Source organism: Pagrus pagrus (assembly GCF_965226575.1).
Source record: "Pagrus pagrus genome assembly, chromosome: 5".
In the NCBI taxonomy this organism is placed as follows: Eukaryota; Metazoa; Chordata; class Actinopteri; order Spariformes; family Sparidae; genus Pagrus; species Pagrus pagrus.
In genome coordinates, this window is record NC_140189.1 from 28,005,939 (window position 1) to 28,032,515 (window position 26,577).

The 26,577-nt window shown below is 41.7% G+C and overlaps 1 protein-coding gene across 7 annotated transcripts in view; it reads left to right on the top strand.

Annotated features, from left to right (window-relative positions):
- Positions 1 to 2,034: 2,034 nt before the first annotated feature.
- Positions 2,035 to 26,577, top strand: part of atp11c (ATPase phospholipid transporting 11C (ATP11C blood group)) — a 47,808-nt gene continuing 23,265 nt past the window's right edge. For all 7 annotated transcript variants that reach the window (XM_084353279.1, XM_084353282.1, XM_084353283.1 and 4 more), the window contains exons 1-3: positions 2,035 to 2,626; positions 19,768 to 19,887; positions 21,348 to 21,437. In XM_084353279.1, the coding sequence (XP_084209405.1) occupies positions 2,600 to 2,626; positions 19,768 to 19,887; positions 21,348 to 21,437 (237 nt within the window). In that variant the 5' untranslated portion in view covers positions 2,035 to 2,599. The remainder of the gene's footprint in view (positions 2,627 to 19,767; positions 19,888 to 21,347; positions 21,438 to 26,577) is intronic.

A 26,577-nucleotide genomic window follows, 5' to 3' on the forward strand; every position in this document is an offset into this window, starting at 1 on the left:
CTGCCAATATAAAGCTAGTAGCAAGAAGTGAGACCCTTGAGGCAAAGGTAAGCATGGCTCTACTTCAACTTGTGCATTATGCAGTGGCCCCTATTATTTCCAAAACAAAAGAATCCTCTCGCATAATTTAAAGGCGCACACACATAGGTTGGCACCGAGCTGTGTTAGACCTTACATTTTTGAGCCAGAGAGCAGTTTAAGGTCCCTGGGCAAATGCCAACAAAACAAAAGCTGATGCGACATTTGATGTTAGAGCTCATAAATCAACATAATCTTTTCAAAGTCCCAAAACTCATTTCCATAACCTTAGATTTAGGCAATGATGTCTTTAAACCGACTTGTAAGAGTTTACTTTTATGCAGTGTTTGCATATTGGGTTTATTGTTTAACCCGTATTGTTATTTACCTTTTTCTGCAACTTTGCCTTCAAAACATCTCTATAAAGATGCAAACTTCAGCTGTTCAACCTGAGAGCTTATTATCTTGTTTACATTTTGTATACAAGTGTTATATAAACACCTATTTTTGACCTACTCTTATGTTTATAATAGTTTATTATAAGTTTATTTTACCTATATTTGTTCAGTATTGTTGTCCTCATTTAACCTGAATATCTGTTTCTATCTCTATTTCCATATGAACTATGTGTAACATTGAGTGCAACTGTAAGATTCCTTGTAAATGTACACGCACTTGGCCAATAAAGCTGATTCTGGTGTTAGTGTATGTGCAGGCGCTTAAAGCGGTAAATGCACTTTTTATAGTCTACTGACCGCTCAAAGTGCTTTACAACACTTCATATCGGGTCATACTGGGTCATATTCACCCATTCACACACACTTTAATACACTGATGGCAGAGGCTGCCATGCAAGGTGCCGACCTGCTCATCAAGAGCAATTTGGGGTTCAGCATCTTGCTCAAGGATACTTTGATGTGCAGCCGGGGGATCGATCCAGCGACCGACTGATTACTGGACGACCCACTCTACCTCCTGAGCTTATTATCGGAATCAGAAATACTTTGTTGATCCCATTGGTGTAAATTGGGCAAATTACAATTACTCCTTCTGGAATAGAAATACCATACTATAAAGAAATTATAAGAAAATATAAATAGAGAAAAGCTTAAAAGGAATAAAAGTAAGTATAAAATATGTAAAATATAATATAATATTTGCATTAAAAGTATGGTATGCACAATATAGTGTAGCATATATGTGTACACATACATACTTGGCCAAAGCTGATTCTGACGTCAGTATATGTGCATATATATCTATATCGATATCAGTATATCTATATATATATTGATATCTTTATCTATATCTCGCTATATACGGTATATATATATACACACACACATACACACACATACGAGGCAGATATCGGCAGATATTGAGTAATGTTGCACAGAAAAATTGAAAAATATGGGTGGGTCGAATTATTCGGCTCTGAGAAGGTACGTTTATTTAACTGATTGTATTTGTAGAGGGACCATGTACAATATTATACATAACATCTGTCGTCCCTTGGCAGGTCATGAAGTTGAAATATTACAGATATGGAACTGTTTGCAATTATTGTTATCATTATTATTGTTAGATTATCAATATATACACAACAAAGAAGATTTCTAAAGGCTAGGGTACAGTCCTATGTACAAACATCATCAAAACAGACCTGCTCATTTTATGGAAAATATATGCTGAGGACATATGAGGTTAGCTGTTGTGGCCTATATATAACAGCTGCATTAGAGTTGTGCTGAGATATGTGTATAATATCCACCTTAAGCTTATTATCCATCATTGTATTATAAGAGACTGGCTGTCAGTGTGGAAAATCCACAGAAGAAACTCATACGAGGCTTCTCCTCACTGCTCAATGATCCCCGGAGTGTAATCACACACTGTCACCTCTCTCACGCTAATCTCCTCCACAGAACATGCAGGAAAAACAGCAAAGCCTCCAATTCTAAAAAAAAAACCCATTAAGACCACATTACCCAGAATTCAGTTTGAGCGCAAGTCGCCGCACCTTCGCCGGGTGGAGCTTGTGAACGTGGGAACGTTTGTGGGTTGCTGCGGGGCTTGCTGGAGTAAAAAAAAAAAAAAAAATTGTTTGACAGGGAGGTGAGGCGACCTGTGCAGAGGGACTGAAGAGGGAAGTGAAGTTTTTTCAGTGTGTCAGCGGCAGTTTCCGAGTCAACGCGGAGGAAGACTCGAGAGCGACAAATGATTTGTACGAGTCTAAGCAACAGGGCACGGAGAGAAATGTCAGGGACCGTTTCAGCCTTGAGCAGAGGGAAGCGCGACTAGTACACCGCAACGCGGAAAATATTCAGGGGGGTGAGAATGCGAATGGTGCGAAGATACCGAAATCAAACAAAATGGAAACGATGTAGCGTCGCTGCGGCATTTCATATAGCTAGAACTAACGGTAGAGTAGAGAATAGATAGCTAAAGGAGCTAGCAGGTAAACTAACATACATGTGAAGTTATCCCCCCCCCCCGGAGAAGCTGAAGCAGAGCCCGGAGGCGTCTGTTGAATCAGAAGAGTTCATCAGTGTTGCTAAAACCCAAGAAGATAAAGACGAAGATGCTACGGAGAAGACTGAACCGTTTGGTATGTACGCCTGGCATCAACACCACCAGCACATACAGATTCGTTAGCTCATGACACCCCGCTGCTCCTGCTAACGTTCTTAACGGCCGTGATTCTGCCGTTAAAACAATGTAAGCGGGCATTAAATGCAGTAAATTTCCCGTTGCCATTTTTCTCCGTAAACGCGTGAGAAAGTGCCCCTAGCTTACAACAAACTGTTACTTCAAACTGCCTGACAACACCACGCAGCTGTGGTCTCACTCCATTTCTCCTGTAAGTCAGACCGGTTTTTTGCTAACTACTAGTTAGCCAAGTTCTTTCCAACTGCTAGTTAGCCAAGTTCTCCCCAACCAGGAAGTCACGACAGATGTGAGTTGATGGTGTGTTAGCGAAAGTCAGAGTCATTAAATTACACTTTTCCCGCTCGCATACGGGAATTGTTGCTTTCCACCATGTACGGTCACCTCCTTACCAAGCGTTTCATCAAACATGGAGGGAAAACTGTGTCTCACCTATGTGTGGAAAACAGCATCTACCTGTCTCTGGAGGAATGGGGCTACTGTTCTCTGGGGTCCCAGATGCTAAAAATGGGCACCCTATTTAAAGGCACAAAGACCTGCACCAAAATATATGTCTCTCCCTGTGTAACCTTCAGCACCAATCGATTCATTGGCAGAAAATCAATCAACAACAAATATACAGCCGAACACGCTAAAATGCAACATATATCACTAGGTATAGTTGATCAGATTTGAGGATTTGCTTTTTCTTGTGTTTTTATTTAATTTTAAATGGACTATATTTCGATTTTGGACTTTTTCTTGGACAAAATAAGACATCTGAAAACTGTCTACTATATTTTGACTGCATGGAAAAATATTAAACGGATAGATTTATGATTATAGTCCTTACGCAGCCTTCCTGTGGATGCATAATAGTTGTTTCTGATTACGCTCGCCCCTCTATGCTCTCATAGGGCTGCCACTAACAATCATTTTTACGATTAATTCATTAATCAATGAGCGTATAAAACGTCGACAATTGTGAAAAATGCCCATCACAAGTTCACGGAGCTCAAAGTGAAATCTTCAAATCGCTTCTGTCCAAAACTCAACTCTTCATTTACTATCGGCAGTAAATCCTTATATTTAATCAGCTTGAACCATTACATGTTTTTACAATTCTGGCTTGAAAAATTACTTAAACAATGTCTTGATTATCAAAATAGTCGGTTAAACTATTTCCTTTCGCTCAGCTAATCCATATCTCTTTGCTCTAATGTTTCTTTGTATTCAGCTTCTGGATTTGGTTCAATTTAAAAAGTTGGTGTTTTGCCAGCATGAACTGCTTTGACATCATATTTCACGATTGGTCAATTTAATGCTTACCCTTTTAAAGTCCATCCATTGGTTTCACTGCCCTTCTAATACATTAATCAGTCATGAGTGGGCTAGTTGAAAGTGGAGTAACCGTCCGCAAGGCCGGGTTTATAAATGCTAACCCGCCTTTACTGCCTCTTTATCATCTTCTTATGCACCAGTAACCTGTTGTCACCAGTGGGTTGAATCCCCCACAGGCTATGTGAGCAGTATAGATACCGACAGTGAATAAGGGGAAGCAATATAATAATTATAGTGCCTGACCCTCCTCCTGGCCCCTCTCAAAGTGTTGCCAGGTCAGCTGATTTTCCTGCTTCTGGAGAAGATTGCTCCTGTAATTTCTCTTCAGTGTGAGCTGTAAATAATATTTTGTGCAGAGCAGCCAGCCACACTGTCATTGATGCACACATTGCCGTTATCTCAGGCTCTGGCTCTTTGCCTCCTGATTCACACCACCCTCCACTTGCCCACGGGAGGTACACGTGCATCATGAAGAGCGAGAAAGATAGAGGAGGAGGGGGTCTCACTTGACTCTTCCACTATGGTGCACTGTGCCACTAAACCCGGAGTGTGTCTTTGGAAAATCATTAAAGATGGCTGTGGGAACGAGTGGGGCTCGGCTTTTCATCAGAGGGGGGACGCTCCAGAGGTTGTAATGCTCTGACAGGAATGCAAAATCACACAGCTGCCTTTGATGTTCGTTCAAGCTCTTGAAGGCAGCAGTATGATCAGTGAGAGGTGGAGCCTGGCGGAAATGTGATAGTATTCATTGTGGGAGCCCCTGCCTTGACTGCAAGGAGAACAGCACCAACACATGACAACACCATCACCCTGGCAGCACCTTACTATCTTTTTTTTTGCACCATGGTAACTAGTAGGCCTCCTCCTACTCACTAGCTTGGGTGAAATCATACGTGTGAAGTCTCTGATTTCTATTTTGACTCTGTTGTAATGCACAAGCAAATACTCTTCCTGCTCAATGGTGGAGTTAAGTCCATACAAGGTTGGAAGCTCGACAGGTGCTCATACCCTGTGCACAAAGGCAGGAAATGGTCATGCTGACACAAACGGAATCGCTTTGTGTTTGGATTATGCAATAATAGAACAATCAGCCATTTACTCGATTAATTCCCTTTTTAGGCAAAAATGCCAAGCACTCTCTACTTCTATCATCTTAGTTGTGAGGATTTGCTGCTTTTTATGTAACAGTAAACGGAAATCCATGGACTTAATTTTACGACATTTTGCATACATAAAGATTTATTGAGAAAATAATCGGCAGATTCATTGATGATTGATGATGATGAAAATAATCGTTAGCTGCTGGCAACCTAAAGAAATAATAATTACTTCAAGCATAATCTGTCAGCCCTTAGGATGAACGCCAGGCTTTGAAACCAATTTGACATAGTGATCAAACTGTGCAATTATAACATCATGTGATGCACACTGGCCTGAACAGACTTAAATCATCCTTTCAAGTTAGCGGATGGCTAAACTCAAAGTTGGCCGGCTCAGTCTCAAGTGTGCTAGTCTGACCCTTATCGCTACGTGAAACAACAACAACCTCCAAGCTAGCAACCCGAATCCTGAAACTGGCAAGTTACTGTAGACACAAACCTGTTTGCTAACAGCACAGACAGAAACATTCTAGCAGTTGTTTCCTTTTACTTTTGCCCACCTCCCCCCACATGCAAAACAAGTTTCCCTTGACACTGTTTTGCAGGAACACCGTCACTGCATCTTCATTTAAATGAGATGATTTTTTAAATAAAAGATTATTGAGATTGGTTTAAAGACATGCAAACAAACTAGAGTGTTTTTTTTTCCCCCTATGGCAGAATGAGAATTTGTGCAGCCAGACCTTTCTTCAGCGCTGACACAGGGTTTTGCACATAGGCTATGCAACACTACTGGTGTGCACACTCTATGGTGCCCACAGTGCGAAAGCTATGCAGAACTCCTTCTAATATTATACCGGGCGTCAAACTTTTCTGTCTCCATGTGCAGCTGAGCAATTTCTACGGGAATGAATTGGCCCTTGCTTCTCAAGATGTATCAAGTTCTTATTATATGCCCATGGTAATATGACTTTAAAAAAATTTGAAAACGTCACGTTAACTCGACTGTCTTATGGCTGTAATTAATGTTTACTGTGTTACATTGAGGTAAATTTGTATCTAGTGTCAGACACATTAAACAAGGATTGCATGTTAATGGAAGCCTCTTGGGGTTCTTTAGGCATAAGCTGTAGATGCTTGAATAATGTTATGTCTTTAGTCTCAGTAGCATGTTAAAATATGTCACAGTGTACTCTAATCAAAGCACTGTGAGGAGATTCCAGCCTACAGATTTTCATTTTGATTCATAAACACTCCAGTGATGTCATGGCATTTGCACATTTCATTTCCATAATGTAGAACGTCTGCTTTGATGTCATGAGTGTTTTTCTTGTGGCCTGATATAGCTTTGAAGTGCAAGTGTGCTCAGGGTGCAGCACCGCTGTGGTCCCCCTCTTTCTCAGTAGGGCTTCCCCCCTCACCCTTCTGCCGTCCTCTACCTATCTCCTTACTCTTCCTGCTGCAAGCTGATGCACCTCGGCCTGCCAGTCTCAGATCAGTCTCTACTTGTCTGTGACCCAGGCAATAGTCAGCAGACCCTCACCTGGCAGGAGGTGTTGTTGTGTGTGTGAAGGATTGCACATCAAATGCATTTGGAAGCCCCAGGGCTCTGTAAACCTGTTTCTCGGGTCAGCTAAGAGCACCGGCAGGTCTGAGATGTATACACAAGCTCTCACAACAGACTACGCACACCTGCACATTAAGGTGATTTTGTGCGAACATCTTTTGCCAACTTAAACACACAAGGTTAAATATATTTTTTAGAGACTTTATCTGCCATCAGTCTTCCCAGGGGAGGCTAATGTTCTGCTCAGCTATAAAAGAGGATGTTGTTTTTTTTTACCTGCTGCAGTACAATACAGTTCTTCCACCTGACCTGCAAGTGTTAGGATAATGATTCTAATTTCCAGCATTATAAGCTTTCAGTTACGCCAAATGTAGCTCATGCTTTTTTTCCATTTCTGTATTTTGATGTTGCTGCATTATCTACTGTGCTTCAGAATTCTCCAAATGTTTTTGCTATTTTGCATTCAGGTCATGATGCTTTTATATATCCACGTCTGTGAGCCGCTAGTAGCACCTGTTGGGAACATATTGGTGGCTTTTATTCACTGATGAGACGCAAGAGTCCTCGGACAGAGTTGTCACTTTTGGGATTAGGGTAAGAGTACATCTGAAGGCCACAGTCCATACAAGGCATGTAGGGCCAGTTGATTTATCAGGTCTGTTTGATTAGGAGAGATGCGTATTGATTAGAGCCGTGCTCAGTGTTGCCGCCATTAGTCTTGCACTGCGAACTGGCTGGCGAACAGAATTGCTTACTCTGATTTCTTTCTCTTCCTCTCTTCCTCTCTCTTTCCGTCTGGTCTCCTGCATTCTGCCCAGTAATGGAAACCCAGCCAAAGGAGCTCATCTGCAACACACAGCAGGATAATAAATATATTTAGTGTGCGGAGGGAGGGAGGGAGGCAGTGTGAGGGAATAAACAGCGGGCTGTGGGATAGCGGGCTGATGAAATATAGTGGGGGAGTACGGAAAGCCCTGCGTGACTCAAACCCAAGAAGCTGGAGTGAAATCAGGGGGGTGGACCTGTAGCCTCTTTGCACCTCTCCATCTCTTTCTCCCCCTAATGGACAGACTCTTTCAGGCTTCCTGTAGTGGTTAACATAGGAGTGGGCGGGTCACGTTGGATACAAGGGGACTGTGGATGGCTTTTTGTGGCAATTTTCCACTTTTCCTTTTAAAAGCTAGGTTGAATTCTCAGTTTGTACCGCTAAATAATTCAGGATGCTTCATTTATTTTGAATTCTCCTCACATCGCTCCTCCCTTGCCTGACCCACGTATCCTCGCCAGGCTAGCGGCACTCAAAATGCATCCTCATCATCCATATATGTATAAAGGCTCATCCAGAGATTTTCTGTGCCATGCTCCAGCTCTAGCATTACCCAGAGAGCATTCGCAGTGAGATGTGAAGAGAATGCTGAGATGTGTGTGGGGATGATTTTTTTTTGTCTCACTCTCTGTCTGAGCACGGAGAGAGAAGTAGAAAGGCAGCATCTGTGATGTTTTCATCATACCAGTTTTTCATTGTCACCTGAAACGATAGCGTTGTCTCTGTCACGGAGAAGAGGAATGAGGTCCATGTGAGGATTTAGCGAGCGCTGGAAGACGTGTGAACATGCCCCCACCAACATATTCGCTCGTGCGAATACCTAGGTTAAGCAACAGCCTACAATTATTATCTCCACGGAAAACTCCAAGGGAGGCAGGTGGTATTTCTCAGTCACAGGGAGAGAAATGAGTCTTTTAAAAGTGGTCACAGTTCAGTGGGAGGAAACGCTTGGTGAGAAAATCCAACCCCAAATCAACCATGCCCTCTGAGCGGGGGAAGGAAAGAGCCACATTGATTTTTGTCATTAGTCTCATTGCCCTCCTATACAATGTCTAAGGATAATTAATTGAATAGCAATTACAGCCTTTGTGGCCGGGTACATTATTAAAGATAATGTCATCAGTAAGGCTGTAGCTGAGATGGAGATTTTTAAAGCTTGTCAGCATTAGGAGGACTGTAATACCTTTTTGTTGGCATTGCATGGCTCTCTGCCAAACATGCTGGTGGGAATGAAAGCCGTTGTAGTGCAGTTAAGTTAAGTCATAGGCTACATAGAAAAAGCAGCTGGATCAAGCGCCTTCATCTAAGTAGCTGAATCTGGTGATTTGTCGCACACACGGACACAGAAACAGAGTACAGAGAGTGTGTGCACTTGGCTGGAAAAACCATACTCCATTTATGGCTACACTACTTTAAATTCTCTTTAATTATAGATTAAAGTGTGACTAGGCTGCTGCTGGAAAACGTGCTCCGTTTTCCTGGTCTTAAAAGTGTGGAGGTTGTCTCCATAAGAACCCTATTCTTTTTTGTCCCTCCAAGACTTACTGAGCTAAATTGTCGAGAGGATGGTAGTTATAAGGACAAAGTTCAACCCTAACCCTAAGGAGAAGGTGGAGTAACATGTAATCTAAAAACCAAAAGAAAGCCTCAGTAAATGAATGCTTTGAGACTGTAAACCATGTTAAAAGATAACTTGGCAAGTGAATGTAAAACTTGCTCCCAGGGTTGTTGTGGAAATTTTAGACTTTGTTCTTGTCTTCTGTATAGTCTGTTTCTGTTTTGAGGAACAGCATGCCCCAAAACCACAAATGACCACAGACCTTTGTCAGCATGGTGTGACTTGATGCATTTCCTGTTGAGATGTCTACGGCCACATTTGTGTACCCTTTTTTTTTAACCTTCTGCCATGTGAAACAATAGTTGAAATAGACTGCCCACAGGTCTTCCTACCAATGATTTGCATAGCTTGTACTGTACTGTAGCTTGAGTGAAGGCCTTTTATCTCATGGCCACCTGTTATCTAGTCATAAGATGTTCCTGTTTTTTTGGCATTTTAATCGTTTGTCAGTAGGCGATGGGTGTTACAATATCTGTCTGTGGCTTTTTGAGGCGACCAAATGATTGAGGAAGCAGCTCCCAGTGCGAGGTCTAGATGAGTTTCCCCTCCTCCCCATTGTCGAGGGACACAGTGTAATGTAGGCCAGTACCAGCCTGTGGTACAGTACACTCTGTGTCTCGAACAGCTGCAGGGATGCTAGTGGAACAATGAGCCTTTGCCTATCCACAGCAGCTCCTTAGGATCAGCCCTCAGTTCAAGTTGGACTATTATTACCCTGTGGGGCTATTCATCACTGTGGCAGCGGACAGTGGAGAGAGTGGCCTCTGATATGTTGTCTGTAGACTATGTCAAGTGTTGGTGAATCCATGATGGAGGTAACTTCTGTTATAGATTCAATTCCTTGATTTGGTAGCCTCAAAGTATTGATAAACCATGTAGCCACCCAACACAAAAACTAAATTTTTTATGGCTGCTTTATTATGATGGTGATAACTGAAGAGAGACAGGAAAGGGAGGGGAGAGAGAGGGGGTTCCATGCTGGAATTGAACCTGGGCCACTGCGGTAAGGACTCAGCCATGATACATGGTATGCGGTCTATCAGGTGAGCTGCTGGGTCGCCCCCAGAAAATATTTAACTACGGATGTACTGGTGATAATGTACTCTGACCTGTTAATTGTATTTCTTAGATATTTAGATGAATAGAGCAGGGATCCACACTAACTTTTAAAAGTGGTTGCCAGGCAGTAACCAGGCATCACATTCTGGTTGTGAAACTGAAAACATGGTTGCCTAATATTTTGAAATGTCATAGAAGTTGAATGATTTGCAGCCTCCACCTCGGTATGTAGTTTAGCTGCCAGCTATATTGGTTTAGGCTCCAGTGTTTGTCAAGCCATGTGGTTCTGCGGGATGTGCTACCTTGAACTAGTGAACTTGATGTGTCAGTTATGAGGTGTATGCTGTACATGCTTTGCAGTATAATTTTCCATCCGTCTCAAAGATGCTACGATACTTCACCTCCCAAGAATTCACAAATTTCTTGTTTTTGTTCAGGTTCATGGTTCTGTGTAAGTTGAATCATTTTGCACATTTACATTTTTTTTTTACTTTTGTTATTGTCTCTAAAACAGATAATGTGGCATTCCAACTGTATATTTAACAACAATATTTAAATATCAATGCTAAAAATATTAATTTTGGGGTACATACTTTCCTGTTTGCTGTCTTGTTTTTTGTAAAAAGTGGTTTAACACTCATGGCAACCAAAGGCCATGAAGAATTGGTTGACAACTACTCAAAATGGTTACCAATGGCAACCTAGCAATAGTTACTGGAAGACTAAAAATATTAAGGCTATAGTAACACATACACAAAATCAACAGTGGTGATTATTTAGCTCCTGTTCACTTCTATTCTATGCGTGCAAAGGAGAGAATAAAACATTTGCATCTGGAGTTCAGCTTTGGTGAACTTTGACCAACCAAGTTTCAGCCACAACCAATAGCAAAGACGTCGTCGTGGTTGACGCCTCAAACGGACTACAAACCAAACGGAGTCCTGTGTGCCTCACTTCCTGCACTTCCCACATTCAATGTTATTAAGCGCCATTATAATCATTCTCCTGCGTTTGCGTATGTCTTACCATAGATTAGAGCTGTTTAATTCTAGGCTAAAGGTGCAGTGTAATTAATGGTATGAAATGCTGAACATTATTTCCAGTGACACATTATGGAGTTAATGTATGGAGTAAGCTGGCTGTGATTAAAAATATTAAATATTATTATTTATTATTAAAATATGTATTTAATATCCATTACACAAAATTAAAACAAAGCATCTTTTATGCTGAAATTAGACAAATTAGCACATGTGAAATGGCTTTATTAAGAAATCGTTTGTGTCACAGGAAATGCAACAAAGAGGTGAGAACTTCTAACAGTCATTGTAGTGACAAACGTTTAGTTTTGGTTTGACGTTAATGTGTCTCTGTGCTATATTTTCCTCAAAAGATAATGGTAGCCTCTGATTATTCTCTGCAGCCTCGGCAATGAGCACTTGGATGTGTAATCAAAACTGAGAGAGTTACAATTAGTGAGACAGAGTGAGCATGCTGGAAGAGGACAGGCAAGTGGGCTGACAAGAAAGATGGAGAGAATGAAAGAGAGGCGAGTGCCAGATAGAGTACTGCAGTGACTAACAGCATTGACTCAACGCATGCATCGCTCCCCGTGCATTCAAACATTTATCACTCACCTCTATTCAGCCCGTCATAATAGCAACTTTATGTTGCAGTTAGGCTGTTTTTACTGTTGTCATCAACATTTCTCGAAACAGTGTACTGGAGGTTAGGCATTCATTCATTCCATTACTCTCAGGATATCATTCGATGTTTAAGCCGACATTTATTCTGTCATAGATCTTCTCTCGGGACTTTCACTGTTACAGTTTCTCCTGTACTGTATGTTGTGAGAGGGAAAAACTGCTAATAGGTTCTGTGTGAAGCAGCAGATAAGGTTGACCTGTGATGAATCCACTTAAGCTGAGAGCGGCATCATAAAACCTGATAGGAGAGATAAGATGCAGCTGGGGCAGATGTTGTTAAGTTGTTGAATATGATAACGGACTGAGCCACTCTCTCTCACACACATACAGCCCACGCTTCTCATGTAATACAGAAATTAAACGGTTTGCAGCCTGGTTCCTTTTTCTTTACCCAGAGAATTACATGAAATGGATACAAAGGTCAAATGGGAACATGGACTTAACAAGGAATCTGTCTTTCTCAGTGTAGTGCAGTATTATTAGTACATGTGTAGGACATAAAGAAGTACAAGCATAGGTCCCCAGTGCTCTCTCTTCTTCACACAGCCCCCTCACACCTCATTAAATGTGTTTAAGTAGATTTTCTAAGTGGATTTTTTTGAAGCTTAATGGCACAGCTCTGCATTCCTTACTGAATTAGCTTTTTTCTCCCAGTGTACCCAAGTTACAAAACTGCAAGAGCAGGCTGATCCGAACAAAGCTCAATCTACTGTTTTTTTTTTTTTTTTGGCTTACTGTTTTCCAATTTGCTTCAGCACCTTTTGTAAGAAAAAAATACAGCATCGATTTAGTTTGACCACAATATCTATTTGTGTCGGGGTGAATAATTCCCGCCGTGCTGTTGTCACAACTCCTGTCACAAGCCCTTTTTCCACTGCGCATCATGGTTTCATCTTTATTTGCTGTTTGATCAGAGATGCTTGTCAAAATAACTTGTTTGACATCAGGTCTGCACAGTCAATCGAAAAATTACTGAAATCGGAATATCCTCAAGTGCCAAATCCCAGAAGCTGCAATCTTTTAATAAAGAAAAAATGTGACGAGAGAGCATTGTAATGGAGTACTGTAGTGCAGCAGAGATGCCCTTGTTTACCATTCTTGTTTTTCAGATGTAAGAAAACATGTTTGCTTGGTACAGACCCCCCAACAGATGTCACATCATCACAATCATTTTAAGGTTTTTTCAGTGAAAATGAAAATTGTGGTGCAAAAATGATCATGCCCACTAATCGTGCATCACATCACAATCTGGAGATACATGTCCGCTGTGGGAGCCATGCTTCAAACCTCAAACCTCAACAGCAAATAAAGATGGGAGCGTTCGAATACACATTGCAGTCCAGAGTGGTCCCGAGAGCCAGAACTATTTACTGTATGCTCTCTTATAGACTCTCAGACCATAAATGGCAAAATGTTTAGTTCTCGTGTGAATTTACAAACAGTGCCTTTTCTGCTTCGATCTTCTAAGAATCGATGACCAACCAAACCCCATACAACTTTATGTGGAAATTGCTGCTATTCATTGTTTTATATCATTTCACGTGCTGGGTTTTCAGACTTTTGGTCAAACAAAACAAATAAGTTTTCAACTTGGGCTCTGAAAATTGTGTTGGGCCTTGTTCAATATATATTACACAAAATTATGAAATAATTGTGCAGCTCTGTTTTATTTTACTGTGACTTAACGTCCATCATATCATATTGACAGTTGTCAAGTTAGCTAATATTATATTTGACAGGGTAGATTGCACTGTGGTTGAAGTCACGTACTCACTAAGTGTTTCAGTATCAGGCTGTTTACAATGAGTGAATGGAAAACTACCAACAGCTGTATAAATTTAATATAATTGAATGCAATAGTCAATGAATATTACATTACAATTGTAAACTTGTACTAGTTGTTTGTCCACCCTCGTTATCTTATGTAGAAGAATTATAATGCAGTCTGCACCACAGACTACAGCTCCAGAAATGACCAGAGTTGAATTAACACCTCTCTGATACAGAGTTAGTTTTACAAAGTTTCAGAAGCATTGCTGTCAGAAAGTTACTGTTGTTGATGGATTACAATGTGCACGGCCTTGTAATTTTCTTGTTACCCAGTGTGTCTGTTCAGCTAACAGCATGCAGACTGTGACAAAGCGGGGACAGTCACTGAATAGTGAGATGGTGTGACAGGACGCAGTGTCATCAGACCAGAGTCATCATTGGGAGTTTGGCAGTAGATGAATGCAGTCTTACATTCCCCCTGCTCTCAGTGACGCACCTTTCCCCCCCTTGTCCCACCCTGTGCTCATTTCACAATGTGTGCATAATTTAATTTGGAGCATAATTTAATGTAAAGTTTCAGGCTCGCTCAATTCTCTAATGCACCAATTATTTCTGTTTGAGCAATGAGATTCAGCTCAATTGAGCGTTGGATGTTTGCTTTATTGATCTCCATTCACATTTTGTAGCTGATGCTTTTTCATCAAGGATGAACCTACTGTTGGGTATTGACATGCTGGCACTTGACTCTTGGCCACTTTTGCTTTACTTGCTAACATCATTGGCATTGAACGGCTTCTTTTGACCTTTGACAATGAGGCACAGATAATGCAATCACTTCTATTTTTCCTTACATTAGCATTTCTTATGTGGCCTCTCACTCACTATTTTTAGGATGAGCATTGCGATCACGTAACTGCTCAAAAATGAAGTGGGCGCCACGCTCTGACCCTCATTATATTTTACAGTGAATCCTCCACTAAATCAATGGCCACTCAATAGTTCTTTTCTTATCTTCAGGACCCCAGGGCATTGACTACTTCCTCATTTTATATAGAATCTCATTTTATTCAGTATGAATTATGTGTGTGGGTGCCAACATGTCTTTTTGGGTTCATCTCTGAGACCCAGAGCTTGCTTGTGGGGCTTGTCCACTGGCACTTTTGGCCTCGTCAACTCAAACCATGCCGGGCTGATTTGCTGTTCTATTACCAGTTTAACTATGCCAAGTTGAGGCGAGTCATGCCGGGATGGACCTTCTCCGGAGTGGGGTCAAAGCATGCCTGCCCTGCCTCCAAGCGGGCTGAGGTGGCGTCTCAACCACTGGCCAGCCTGACGACGATATCTGCTTTCTTAAATTATTTCATTATGTTAGTTTTCATCTGTTTCAAGACCAAGCATTTCCTGATTTTGCTGCTTCATATCAAAAGCTTTTAAATAACTAAATAATGGGGGGCTTTTGGTTTTAAGAATTTATAGAAAATGAATTGTGTAACACCAAATTAGCGGAGCTTTGTTAGCGGCTATTCTTTGATGATGCTGTAGTCAGGAAGAGTATTTACAGACGCTTTGTTGACCATTATTCAAGACAATCGCGTCATTAGTTATTGTTGCTGTGGAAATGCAAATCCCTGCCGTGCTGGGCTGACGTGTTGAGTCAAGGCGAGCCAGCACATGTGTATGGAAAAGCCCTGTTAGTCTACGTGAAGATGTCTTTATTTATCCGATAGCCCTGTGACTTTGTACATAATCAATCACATAGCAATAGACACAGGTGAAAGATTGGCACTAATGGAAGTCAGCCAACTAATACTGTCGTCTGTCTGACCCGTTACCCTGAATCACAAGCCAGAGCCCTCTGCACGTCCTTTGACTCAAGGCTAATTTGGTTTGTAAATTGTTCCTTGCTTGCATTTTATGTTTTGTCTGCGCAGCCCTTTACACATGATTGCTTTTTCCGGTCCTACATTGCATCTCATGTTATATTAGGTGTTTGCAGGATTGCATATCTGGAAAGCCGCTATTACACTTGTAGATGGCATTTTTTGCAGAGCACACAGAGGAAGGATAACTGCCAGAAACACTGCATCTGATTCAAATAAATGAACAAGGTAGTCCATGGGGGTGTTCTTGGCTTGCTGCTCCTCCTGGGGACTGGTTGTTGTTTGATATAGAAAACCTGGATGTGCTTGTGTCCTTGGATCCTGCTGTACTTCCTTTCTCTCACACTCTTTCTTCCTCCCACACTCTCCCTTCATCCTCTGGCAGCCAGGTCCGTCCGGTCCTGCTGAAGGGGTGTCAGTGTGTGCCGTGCGGGTAGGGGATGGTAGATTTGACAGCCATACTGAGGTGTGAACATGGCTGCTCATGCATAAGGGAGCACTATGTAAGCCTGCTGGCTCCCTTCTCTAGTCTGGACTGGAGACACAATGGGAAATATTTCAGAATTAAGACAAAGATTTGGCCTTCATGTTATGTGACCATTAACGAGAGGCAGATTATTGAATAAACAGGAGTTATGTAGTCTGTTTTTGTCCCTGCATGCATAAATTAGGCTTCCTTGTGTTTGAGGCTATACTTTGATCTAACTTCTTGTCAGCAACAGACTTTGCGCAGTTCATCGTCCAGGTGGCCATAATTCACACCTTGCCTGGCACTTGTCCAGAATCAGATGTTCATGGTAATATGTCCCCTTTCAACCCACATGTTGATGGCCTTTGTATTATATAAAGCAGATCCTGTGCCTGCATAACCTCAATAATTTACAAACACAGTAATAGCAGCACAACTTGTACTTGAGCTGAGAGCACAACTGCTTTTAAGATCTGGTGGGTAGGGTCCTGTCAGAGGAAAAAAGAGTGGATAGTTAGGAACATCCAGAAGTTCCTTTTTGAAGCTCCTTCTGACTGTCGGTTTGTCACTTTTTTCAAGTGTGATCAACGTATTCCTTTTACCATTCTAGATAATACATTCAGCTTAGATTGTCCATTTAAAAATGACACATCATGTGAAAGTGCAGAATATAAATAAATAGCAAATATCAGGTATATTTGTCTAGGGTAATGCCTCTGAAAATGCTTAAAATGTTGGAATCGGGAATCAGGACACTGCTACTTCCCAGCAGTGTCCTGTATACTTAACAGATTTTTTTCTGCACAAGTAGCCAACATCCATAAACGGCAAGCAACTTGTTCAACAGCACGGGGGAGGTTGGAAGCATCAGTGTTTGTCGACCTGACAATGAGACTCATCAACTATCTTTTTCTGAATTGCTTAAAAAGTTTTGCCTCCATTATATTTTCATTGCATTTTCAATGCAATTTTGGTACGCATGAACTAATGTAATAATTTAGTACAATGTTCCCTGACGTCCAATAATGTGGACACATTGACGAAGTGTGCATGAACCCTGATGGGGGAAAAAAAAAAAATCTTAAAATAACATTGGCTTAAATGCTTCACAGTGATTGGATGCTTCACTGAAATCCAGGTCCCATTTTCCCAGCGTAATATAAGCCTTGATGCTAGAACAAGAGGGGAAACTGGAATTCGAGTTAGTGCCACACAAAAGCCCATTACAAGATGCAGCTTGTTTGCAGGTGGACAAGCTTGTTTAAAAACATTTGCTAAGGTGTGCTTTCTCCACCACTCCACATACAAATGAGTACTTGTCCATTTTCTCTCTGGTTGAAAGCAGAGATGTGTAGAACGGTGAGAGGAAAAGAGGGAGAGAGAGGGTGAGCAAAAAGCCTAAACAAAAACTCAGACCCAGGTTGGTCTTTTTAAAGACACAAAAGATATAAATATTGTTGAAATGTCATGGAACACTGAGGTAAAACCAGTACGGTTTCGCAAATTTCATGCTTGTTTGATATGGATGGCACGTGCTAATGATGTTGTTGCACAGCTTGGGAACAGATGGAGGGCCACACTTTTCCCCTCTCAGGGTGATGATCAGACCTGTCAAGGTCCTACATCTTGCAGTGGACCAAAGTTAGGGTGTGTCAGCAGGACAGATGGGCTGAACAGCTGACTTTCATTATCCATACAAAGCACAAAGACAATAGATTCTTGGGACAATGTATGACAAATATTGTGAAGTTCTGAACAGAAACAACATTTTTTTGTTGTTAAATTGATGAGTAATGTTGTAGAAATTGCTAGATTCATTCAAGATGGTCATACAGCGAATCACTGTGATATCTTACATTGGGTGTGTGCTCAGCTGGGACTCATTTAAGCTCCAATGTAATTCCAATGAATTTTACTGGAAGTGATGCACTCAACATACTGGCTCTGTTGGGAAGTGAGACTGACTGCCCTTTATTAAACAGACTCGGCATTCTTTGGACATGACTGCTGCAGATGAAATCCAGTTTCCCTCCCACTGCCATTATAAAACTGTTATAAAGCAGCTTGATGACCTTTTAATGGAACAATATAATTAAATATTCCACAAGCCTTAAAAAAATGTTCATTAATGTCTCCACTTACAGATAAAAAAAGTGACATGTAGTTACAGCCTGAGGTTACTTCACACAGAGAACAATGATCTCCACACAGTGCGGGAAAAACTGAATTTTAAACTCAAAAATGGAAATGGCCAACCTGACAGTTTTTTTTAGTTCCTTTTTAGGTAGTCGTTTATGCTATTGTTTGGGAGATTTATGTAAGGAGCGCTCCTGTAAAGTGAAGTTAAGACAACGACCTGGCTTCCCTGCTTTGCTTCGCTTCGTGATTTACCCTACCTGCCTTTTATGGAAGAGGAATGTCCCGGCCACTTCAAGTTGAAGGGAGTACATCGTGTCTGTGGCTCCTGACCCTTTTCCTGAAGTCTTTCGTCTCTCAGATGTTTTGCAAGTGTGTGCGTGCACATATCACCCCGCCATCTGCACCACGACAAGGTTGCTCAACGCATAAATCTGAGCACAGCATTTTTCTCTCGGCTGCCCACATTTATTACTCGTTTGTCATCGATGAGTGACCACCTGGGCAAGGAGAAATTAAGTTATAGAGCTTGCGCGATCACCATTTAGACCCGTTGACCCTGGTCATACTTTTCTTTGTCCCCTCCCTGAGTTATTGGCTCGTGCTCAACAGTTTTCCAGTAGAGTGCTTTTCAAGTCTTTTTAATCTTCTGCACCACAGTAGTGCTTGACCTGTAGGTGGAAGTTAGGCCTCGTCAGACTGTAAAATATTTTATGGCCACAACAGAGCCTTTGTGATGATGGTGGACTTGCTGCACCTGAAATAACAATGCACCATGAAACAATTCTTTTGTTTTCATTGATTTATTTTACAGTACATCCCCATGCAAAAAATCTTGGCCTCCCTTCAAGTAGGGGTGTACAATTTTGATTCTAAATTGAAAATTGATTAAATTGAGCTTTCAATTTTGATCATCACAATCAAAAGCAGGATTGATGATTCTCCCAGTATTTTCTTTTCTCTCCACCCCCGTCTACTTGTGCGCATCCAAAGGAAAAATGAAACACTTCAAAGATGACACAACAAGTGTACCAATAGCCTGCAGCTGCAGCCTGCAACTTTCAGAGAAGCTGGGTTTATTATTTATTAATTTAAGATCCTTTATTGATTTGTTTGGGAAGAGTGTTCACTCAAAACAGATTTGAGGAACCAAACTTTGTAACAAATTTCTATCTTTTATTTATTTCTCTTTCATTTTATGTATTTAATCTCTGCAGGGTGGTGTTTTTTGGTGAACTCTGGAATCTTTATTTGTGCTGAATATTATTTGAGCTTGCCTGACCCTGAGATGCAAAGCCAGCAGATAAAATAAAGCTGTTGAACTTTACAAATGCAGTTGCTATTGTATTACAGTGGCATAGCTGCCATTGAAAAATATGTTTAAAATTCAGATTGAATAGTAACCTTTATTCAAATCAAATTGTGGATTTGGAGAATGGTGACACCCCTATCTTCAAGTAATTTTGCTTTCTTTTATCATACACATTTTTTTAATTAATTGGTTCAGTGTATAATCCTGGTTTAAGTACCTTGAATCACTAACATGTCCCCTTTTTTCTTGCTCTTTTTATCTTTATCTCTCCCCTTCTCTCACCCCCCCCCCCCCCCCCCCCCCCCGTGTCCTCCTCTAGCTTGGCGGTGATGAGAGAAGAGTGGACAGTAGGACTATCTGTGTTGGTCATGGGTCGTGTTCTGCTGCCGAGGCTTTCATCCCACCCAAGTTCTGCGATAATAGGGTTGTATCCTCCAAGGTAAGAAATGAACTCACATGCCAGGGCCCCAGCCTGGCCATATACCACGATGAAATTCATACACCTCAGTTTGTTTCTCCGCTCCTCTGCGTATTATGTTTCACCTGCCTTCAGGCATTTTTCTTCTCTTATCTAACACTCGGAATGCAAAATGAACCCTTTAACACTCCTGAGCCATTCCTATGTCTTCCTTTCTGTATTCCTCCTCCCACTGCCTCTCCACATCCTCGTCTTCGCTCCCAACGGAAGGCGATTATTTGTCTGTCAGGGGAGCACCGGCTGTGGCAGTGAAATACATGGCTGGCTATTAATGTACTGGCAGGGTGGGCAATTCCGACGTTTCCCCCAGGGCTCAGATAGACCGCACTCCTCCCCACCTCCCTTCACCTAAAACTCACCCCTCAGTACTGTGTCAGCTGCAGGTTCATGCAGGTTGGCTTATGGATATGAACGGTGAAAGTGATGAGGAGAAGGAAGCGGTTGTGGGAGTAAGTAGGCAGTGGGATTTATAGTGGTGCAGAGGGTCCCAGTGAGGATGGGCCAATCAATTGGCTCTTGCCAGTATGTCAGGGTAAACAGCCTTTAATTACCCCGGCTGTAGTGTTTATGTTCCTGCATGCCTCCGCTCTCAATCATCCTGTTGCTTTTGCACTCTGCAATGACCAATCTCCGCCTCTCCTCTCTTGCTCTTGCTGCTACTGCACCACCCCGCTCAGCCACCCTCACTGCTGCCACCCCCCTTTTCTCATTACTTTCACTCTCTTTTCTCTCTGGCAAAATGAGATGGGCCATTCTGCTGCCGCTGCATTTCAACACCATCCCCATGCAGACATTCCCCATCATAAACAGTGCCTTATTGCTGTTTCTGTGCGGGCATGCATGTGCACTCATTTGTGTTTTTCACCTTGGTACTTTGTTGTGTGGTACACAGTTACCAGCAGGGTATTGTTGAACCGTCTCTCAGGGATTTATGCAGATAAAAGTGTCGCTTCATCCCCGATGGTATCAGCAGTCATGGCCACTTAAAAAAGAACAAAACACACAGAAACAGTCATCAACCTGATAAGTTCATTGGCTCTGCATTCAAGGGTAACCAAAATTAAGGAGATAAATCACTAATCTGAATCAATGGACTACCTGTGGTCCCCCACGGGCTGTCTCCCTAGGCAGTACAAAGAACAGAGACTCCAAGCTATTGAAGTTGCCTTTCCTCTTCCCCCCTCCGCAGCTCAAACAGAATACACACATGCAAGACTCTGTGAATATTGAATGCCTCTAATCTCTCTCCCCTTGGAAAGCCTTTCTTTAACCTCCCTAAGTTTGCTTGAAAAACACCATGCCTGTACAGGGAGGATTTCACAAAAAAGAGGAGTAAGAAGCAAACACAAACTCTTAATACCTCATTTATTTCTCTTTGACTTACATGCTTGTTTCTCTGTCTCTCCCCCACCCCCACACAGTATACAGTTTGGAACTTTCTACCAAAGAACCTGTTTGAACAGTTTAGAAGAATTGCCAATTTCTACTTCCTTATCATCTTCCTGGTGCAGGTAAGGACAAGCTTTGTGAGCTCTCCAAGTCAAACAAATATAAGAGTTTGTTTATCATTGTTAAATACTGACTTTATTAATGCCTGTTGTATCTGTGACTGTGATGTGTGACGCCTTTGTGTACATGTCGTCTACCTTTTCAGACAACACTATGAAGTGGGTTGAATTCTGTTGATGATCTGAATGTGTTTCATCCAACTCCGCTTCACAACTGGTGTTCTGTACGCCTACGTGAAGCGTGAGACAGTGTGTCCATTTGCATGTGGCCAAGGCAGGTGTGAAACAGTGACTGATGTGTGAACTGTGCAGGATGTTTGGAACATGTGCAATCATAGCAGTTGTCAGAATTGCCTCCCTTGAGGCTTGAGCAGTGTGCACGTGTGTTTTTTTTTAGTTCTCTTGAGAGTTTTCTTGCTTGGATCACGTCCCACAGATCGCTTCTTACATAACTTTTCTAGAAAATTATTGATTAAATAATGCAATAACGTCCTGGTAGAAACTAAGGTTTAAGTCTAAAAAGAAATGTATACAAGTTAATATATATACACCAAGACGAATACAAGCAGTACTCTGACAGGGCCATCTTTCTGAATAAGTACCCATAATATTTCCTCATTAAAATGTAAAAAAAACCAACAACTAAACCTTTTGTTGAGTTATGTACTTACATTATCCTAATGTTTCCAACAATGGTCAAACCCAGAAAAATCTGTTTTTTCTTTAACGTTGCTTTTATTTGGTTGTTTGTTGGAGGCACATGTTCCTGGGGAACATCGCATGATACGTTAGGGAGTTAGGAACGAGGTCTGTGAATGTTGCTAAACTTAACGTGAATAAAACTTTAATGCATTACCTTTATGAATATTTTTGCATGGGTCACGTTAGACAGATTTTCATTGGCAATAGTGGTTATGTAAAAATGAAGACATGAACTCCCGTGATCCCACACCACATCAGGATGTCATCGAACTACGTCTTGTGTTTTCATTGTTTTGATTGAGAGACCCTAGCAGCAAAAATTACATACTGTGCATTTAAATTGCTAGCTGGCTGTATGCAGTTCACCTCTGCTAACCTTTTCCTCCATTTCCTCCATAGTTGTTAGATCATGTGTAAGCCAATTAATGGATTTTTTATGGGCTATTAGTACCAGGGCTCAGGAGCGTGTAGATTCTATTTTTATCCAAAATGTCGATTCGTAATATCCCTAGAATTGGGTTACAAGGTTCAAAGGATAAATCTGTACTTGATTGGGTTATTTTAACATTCGCTCTCTTGTGTGTAATTTTTTAAAATTGTCATTGCTTCTGTTAATCTTTAAAAAACACTATTTTTGTGTTGTGCGCTGCTCCATCTTCATAAGTGGAAACTGTGAGCTGGCAAAGAGCGCTGACTGAAATGCATTGACTGGCATCCTTATTCCCTTGCTCTGTGCTCTTAAGTGACCTCGCCTCTTTCCTTTCTCCTCTCTCCTGTCTGCAATGTGACAGTGGATGATTGGTGTAGGGAACAAAAAATAAAAAGAAGATAAAGTTGCTTACATCTGCTCTTGCTCTTCTTTCATATCTTGCTTATAAATGGAGTTGGAAACTAACCTCTCGCCTTTTAGCAGTAACCTAAACTATGGCCGCAAACAGCCCGCCAGTGTAAACAGGTGCTGGTGTCGGGCCTGCTCTGGAGGGATGTGCTTTCTCTAGTCGCATACTGACTAAATGAGCTCACAGAGTGACTGCTCCCAGAGGCCCAGCACTGTACTAAACTGAGAAATACCTCTGTGCTGCACTCACAAAGTAGTTCAATCATTCTCATGTCAATAGCTGATCATTTGCAGGTTTAAGGTTGTCTCCTGGCTTCCGTTTATGCCCGTATTTACAGTTGACCCTCCAGCCCTTATATTCCAGTTTGCTTCTGAGTTTGTTTTCGTGTTTTCAAATGAAACTTTGAAGGTTTGTCATCATATTTTATGACATTATCACCCTGAGAACAGCCCTCAAACAAAAACTTAGTGTTTGCAGATACATGATATAATCTTTTTTTTTATAACAACTTGACTATTTTTTTATATAGTAGTGTTAGAGCAGAAACATATTTTTGTTATTATTGTTACGTAAGTTTATTTCATTGTTCTGTTTGACTGCGGCTAGACTGCCCTGTCAATATAGGTATGTCCCTGTCATCATGTGCAGCGAGCAGGAGGGTAAACAGATTTTTGACCTGAGTGAAAATACTGTTTTTGAAAGGCTTAACCCGAGCAATCCTGTGGATTGAAGCAGAATGTTTCTTTAGATAGAAACATGTTGTGAATTTTGGAAATTATTACATCAGTCTTTTTCAAAAAATGTGGCTTTTGGACTTTACAACGCTCTGGATATATGGGAAATGTTTGAATCACAAGCGTTGGAAACTATGCAGCCACTACTGGAATCACATCCTGCCAAAAGTATAATAATAATATTAGTATAGCCTAGTTTTTATCTGCAACTCTGCAGAAACACCAAGTTTAAACAGAGTGAATAGAAATGCACAAAAAAAGCTGTGCAGCATTCAAATGTTGATTTTTAAAATTCGAATGTCAACGTTATGAATGAAGCGTCGCAGCTTTGAAGTATTCAGTACAGCCCTACTCTATACTATCCTCAGCTAATGGCTAAAGGTGCCAGATTTTGAACAGTTGTGAGCTAATGTGTGAAATCATGTTGAGCTAATGCAGCACACTTATGTGGGAGTGCACCACTAAACATGTTTGCATCACTCACACAAACACGCAGGGATAATCAGTGTGTGATGTGTGTAGTGTAGAATACGTCGTATGTATGTGTATGTGCCTGCGCGTGTGATGTATGACTCAGTGGGTGTCCTGGGTTTGCTGACGGTGTTTACCCAAGCTGCAGCGTGGTTGGCGTTTCTCCACTAATCCAGCCTCTCTAGAGGGGGCTCCTTATCCTAACCACTCAGTTTTTCCCATGCAGCCTGCTATTATATCAGAGAGAGAGGGGGAGAGGATGAGGGAGAAACAGGTACACAGACGACTCTGCGTGCACTCATTTTGCACTCACATCTTACAGACAGAAATAAACCTTCTCACTTCCCCTGAGAGGCTTCATGCAAATGCTTTACTGACACCCAAATGTCATGCATCCTCCAACTCGGTCCTCCCCTCCTTTTGTCTCCCCCTTTGTCATTCGGTATCTTTCTTTTCTGCCTTTCTTTCCCCCCTTTTCTCTTTCGCATTCCACCCATCTCTCTGCAGCGCTGCACTGCTGACGTCAGCAGCCAGGAAGCCCTCTGTACTTCTGAGTGCCACAAATAGACACAGGGCTGATAAAAAAGCACCACTCTCCTATAAATAGCCCTGCATGTCTTTGCTCGAATGTGATCGAATGGGAATAGAGCGCTGTGAAGAGAGCAAGAGAGAAAGGGAGGGAGAGTGAGGGATAGAGGGGAAGCAAGAGAGGGTGAAGGGGTGGGAGGACGTGAGGGCCCACAGTGCTGCCCTGGGACCCCGGGAACCTGCTGTCTGTCGCTCACTCTGACACACTTCCCGGCTCAGATGAAGGGCTTTGTGCTGCTCCACTCTGCAGCTCTGATATCACAGCCGCACATCAGCAGCAGCAGCACACAGTTCACTCTTATGCTGAGATTTTTTTGGGGCTTTGCATTTGGTGCAGAGGAGGAAAAGGTATTTGGCCATCTGGACGTTTGGTGGGGTTTGTTGTGAATCAGAGCAGATAAGCTGTGAAAGACGAGCTCTAGGAGAACTGTGTGTGGTTTGGACGAAGTACAGTAGATGAAGGTTTTGTGTAGGTTTTAGTTTTTAGGAAATTGCTGTTTCAGTATTTTCAGTAATGATGGCATTAAAGGGCATTTTAACCCTCAGCCTGTTCCAAAAATGATGGCTGTCCTTGCTACAGTTATGTCTGTGAGACTTGTCAAGTCTGATTTTACATGGTGCTGTAGTGTTTGATTAAAAGAGAGCATTTTTTTAGAATCACTGTAGATGAACACTAAAAAAAGACGCCACCATCATTTGTCTCTTTTTATAGTTCTCTACTGAACAGTTTCCAGAATTGTCATAAAAGTGCCAAAGATGAATCGACATCAAACAACGTTTAGACTAGAACATTTGTAAAGCATTCTCTCTCTGCTGTGGTCGCCCTTTGTCAAGTTTGGCCATCTGGCAGCTGCATCACAGGGACATGCTGTCCTCAGTCCCTCCTGCAGTTCCTTTTTTTGCTTTCTGTGATCAGCTAACCTTCAATACAGTCACCCAAAAAAAGAGATGTGACTTGTTATAGGCACAAATAAGGTGCTGCATCACCATTGACTAAGCAATATATTGATATTATCTTGCTATTGTGATGTGAGATTTGAAATCGTCTTAGATTTTGGAGATCGTTAAATGCTGATATGGCATAAATGAGGTCTTTTCCTGGTTTTAAAGGCTGCAGTACAGTAACGTGATGCAATTTACATGTGATCAGACTATTCTACTTCCTAATTATTCTGTAATACTTGACTTTACCCACTTTGTCTGTATTACCGCCGTCAATGAGGTTATGCTTCCGCCCTTGTCCGTTGGTTGTTGGTTTGTTAGATGGAGGCTGGTTCTCGGCCCAGAATAGACCTGAGCATTCATGAAACGTTTTTAGGTAGATTTCAAAATATCGAGATATATTTTGTATATCGTGATAGAGCCTAAAATACAGTGATGTTATTTGAAGGCCATATCACCCAGCTCTACCATCACCTTTCTGCAGTAGTCATCACACCTGTGCTTAGTGTTCTCCTTTGAGGATCTGGTCATGGCAAACAGTGGAGGTCTAACATGACCCGGGGAAGCCGAGCTTTTCTCAAGAGGCATTGAATAATTCACTAGCTAGGGAGCCTATAGCAATATGTCAGGTGTAATGAGTCTTTAACACAGAGCCCTGTATACCATCCTCATGTACACACACTTCCCGTTTGAAACACTCTCACCTCAGCCTCTCTACACCTGAGGCAACTGCGGTAGAATTATTACTTTTGCTTCTGTCTCACTGGAATCGCCGACCACTACAAATATAATGCAGAGTCTCCTCTGAATCTGCACTCCTCCAAAGGGTCGATGTGCACTAGTCCATCTCTGCCTCGTAATTGATTT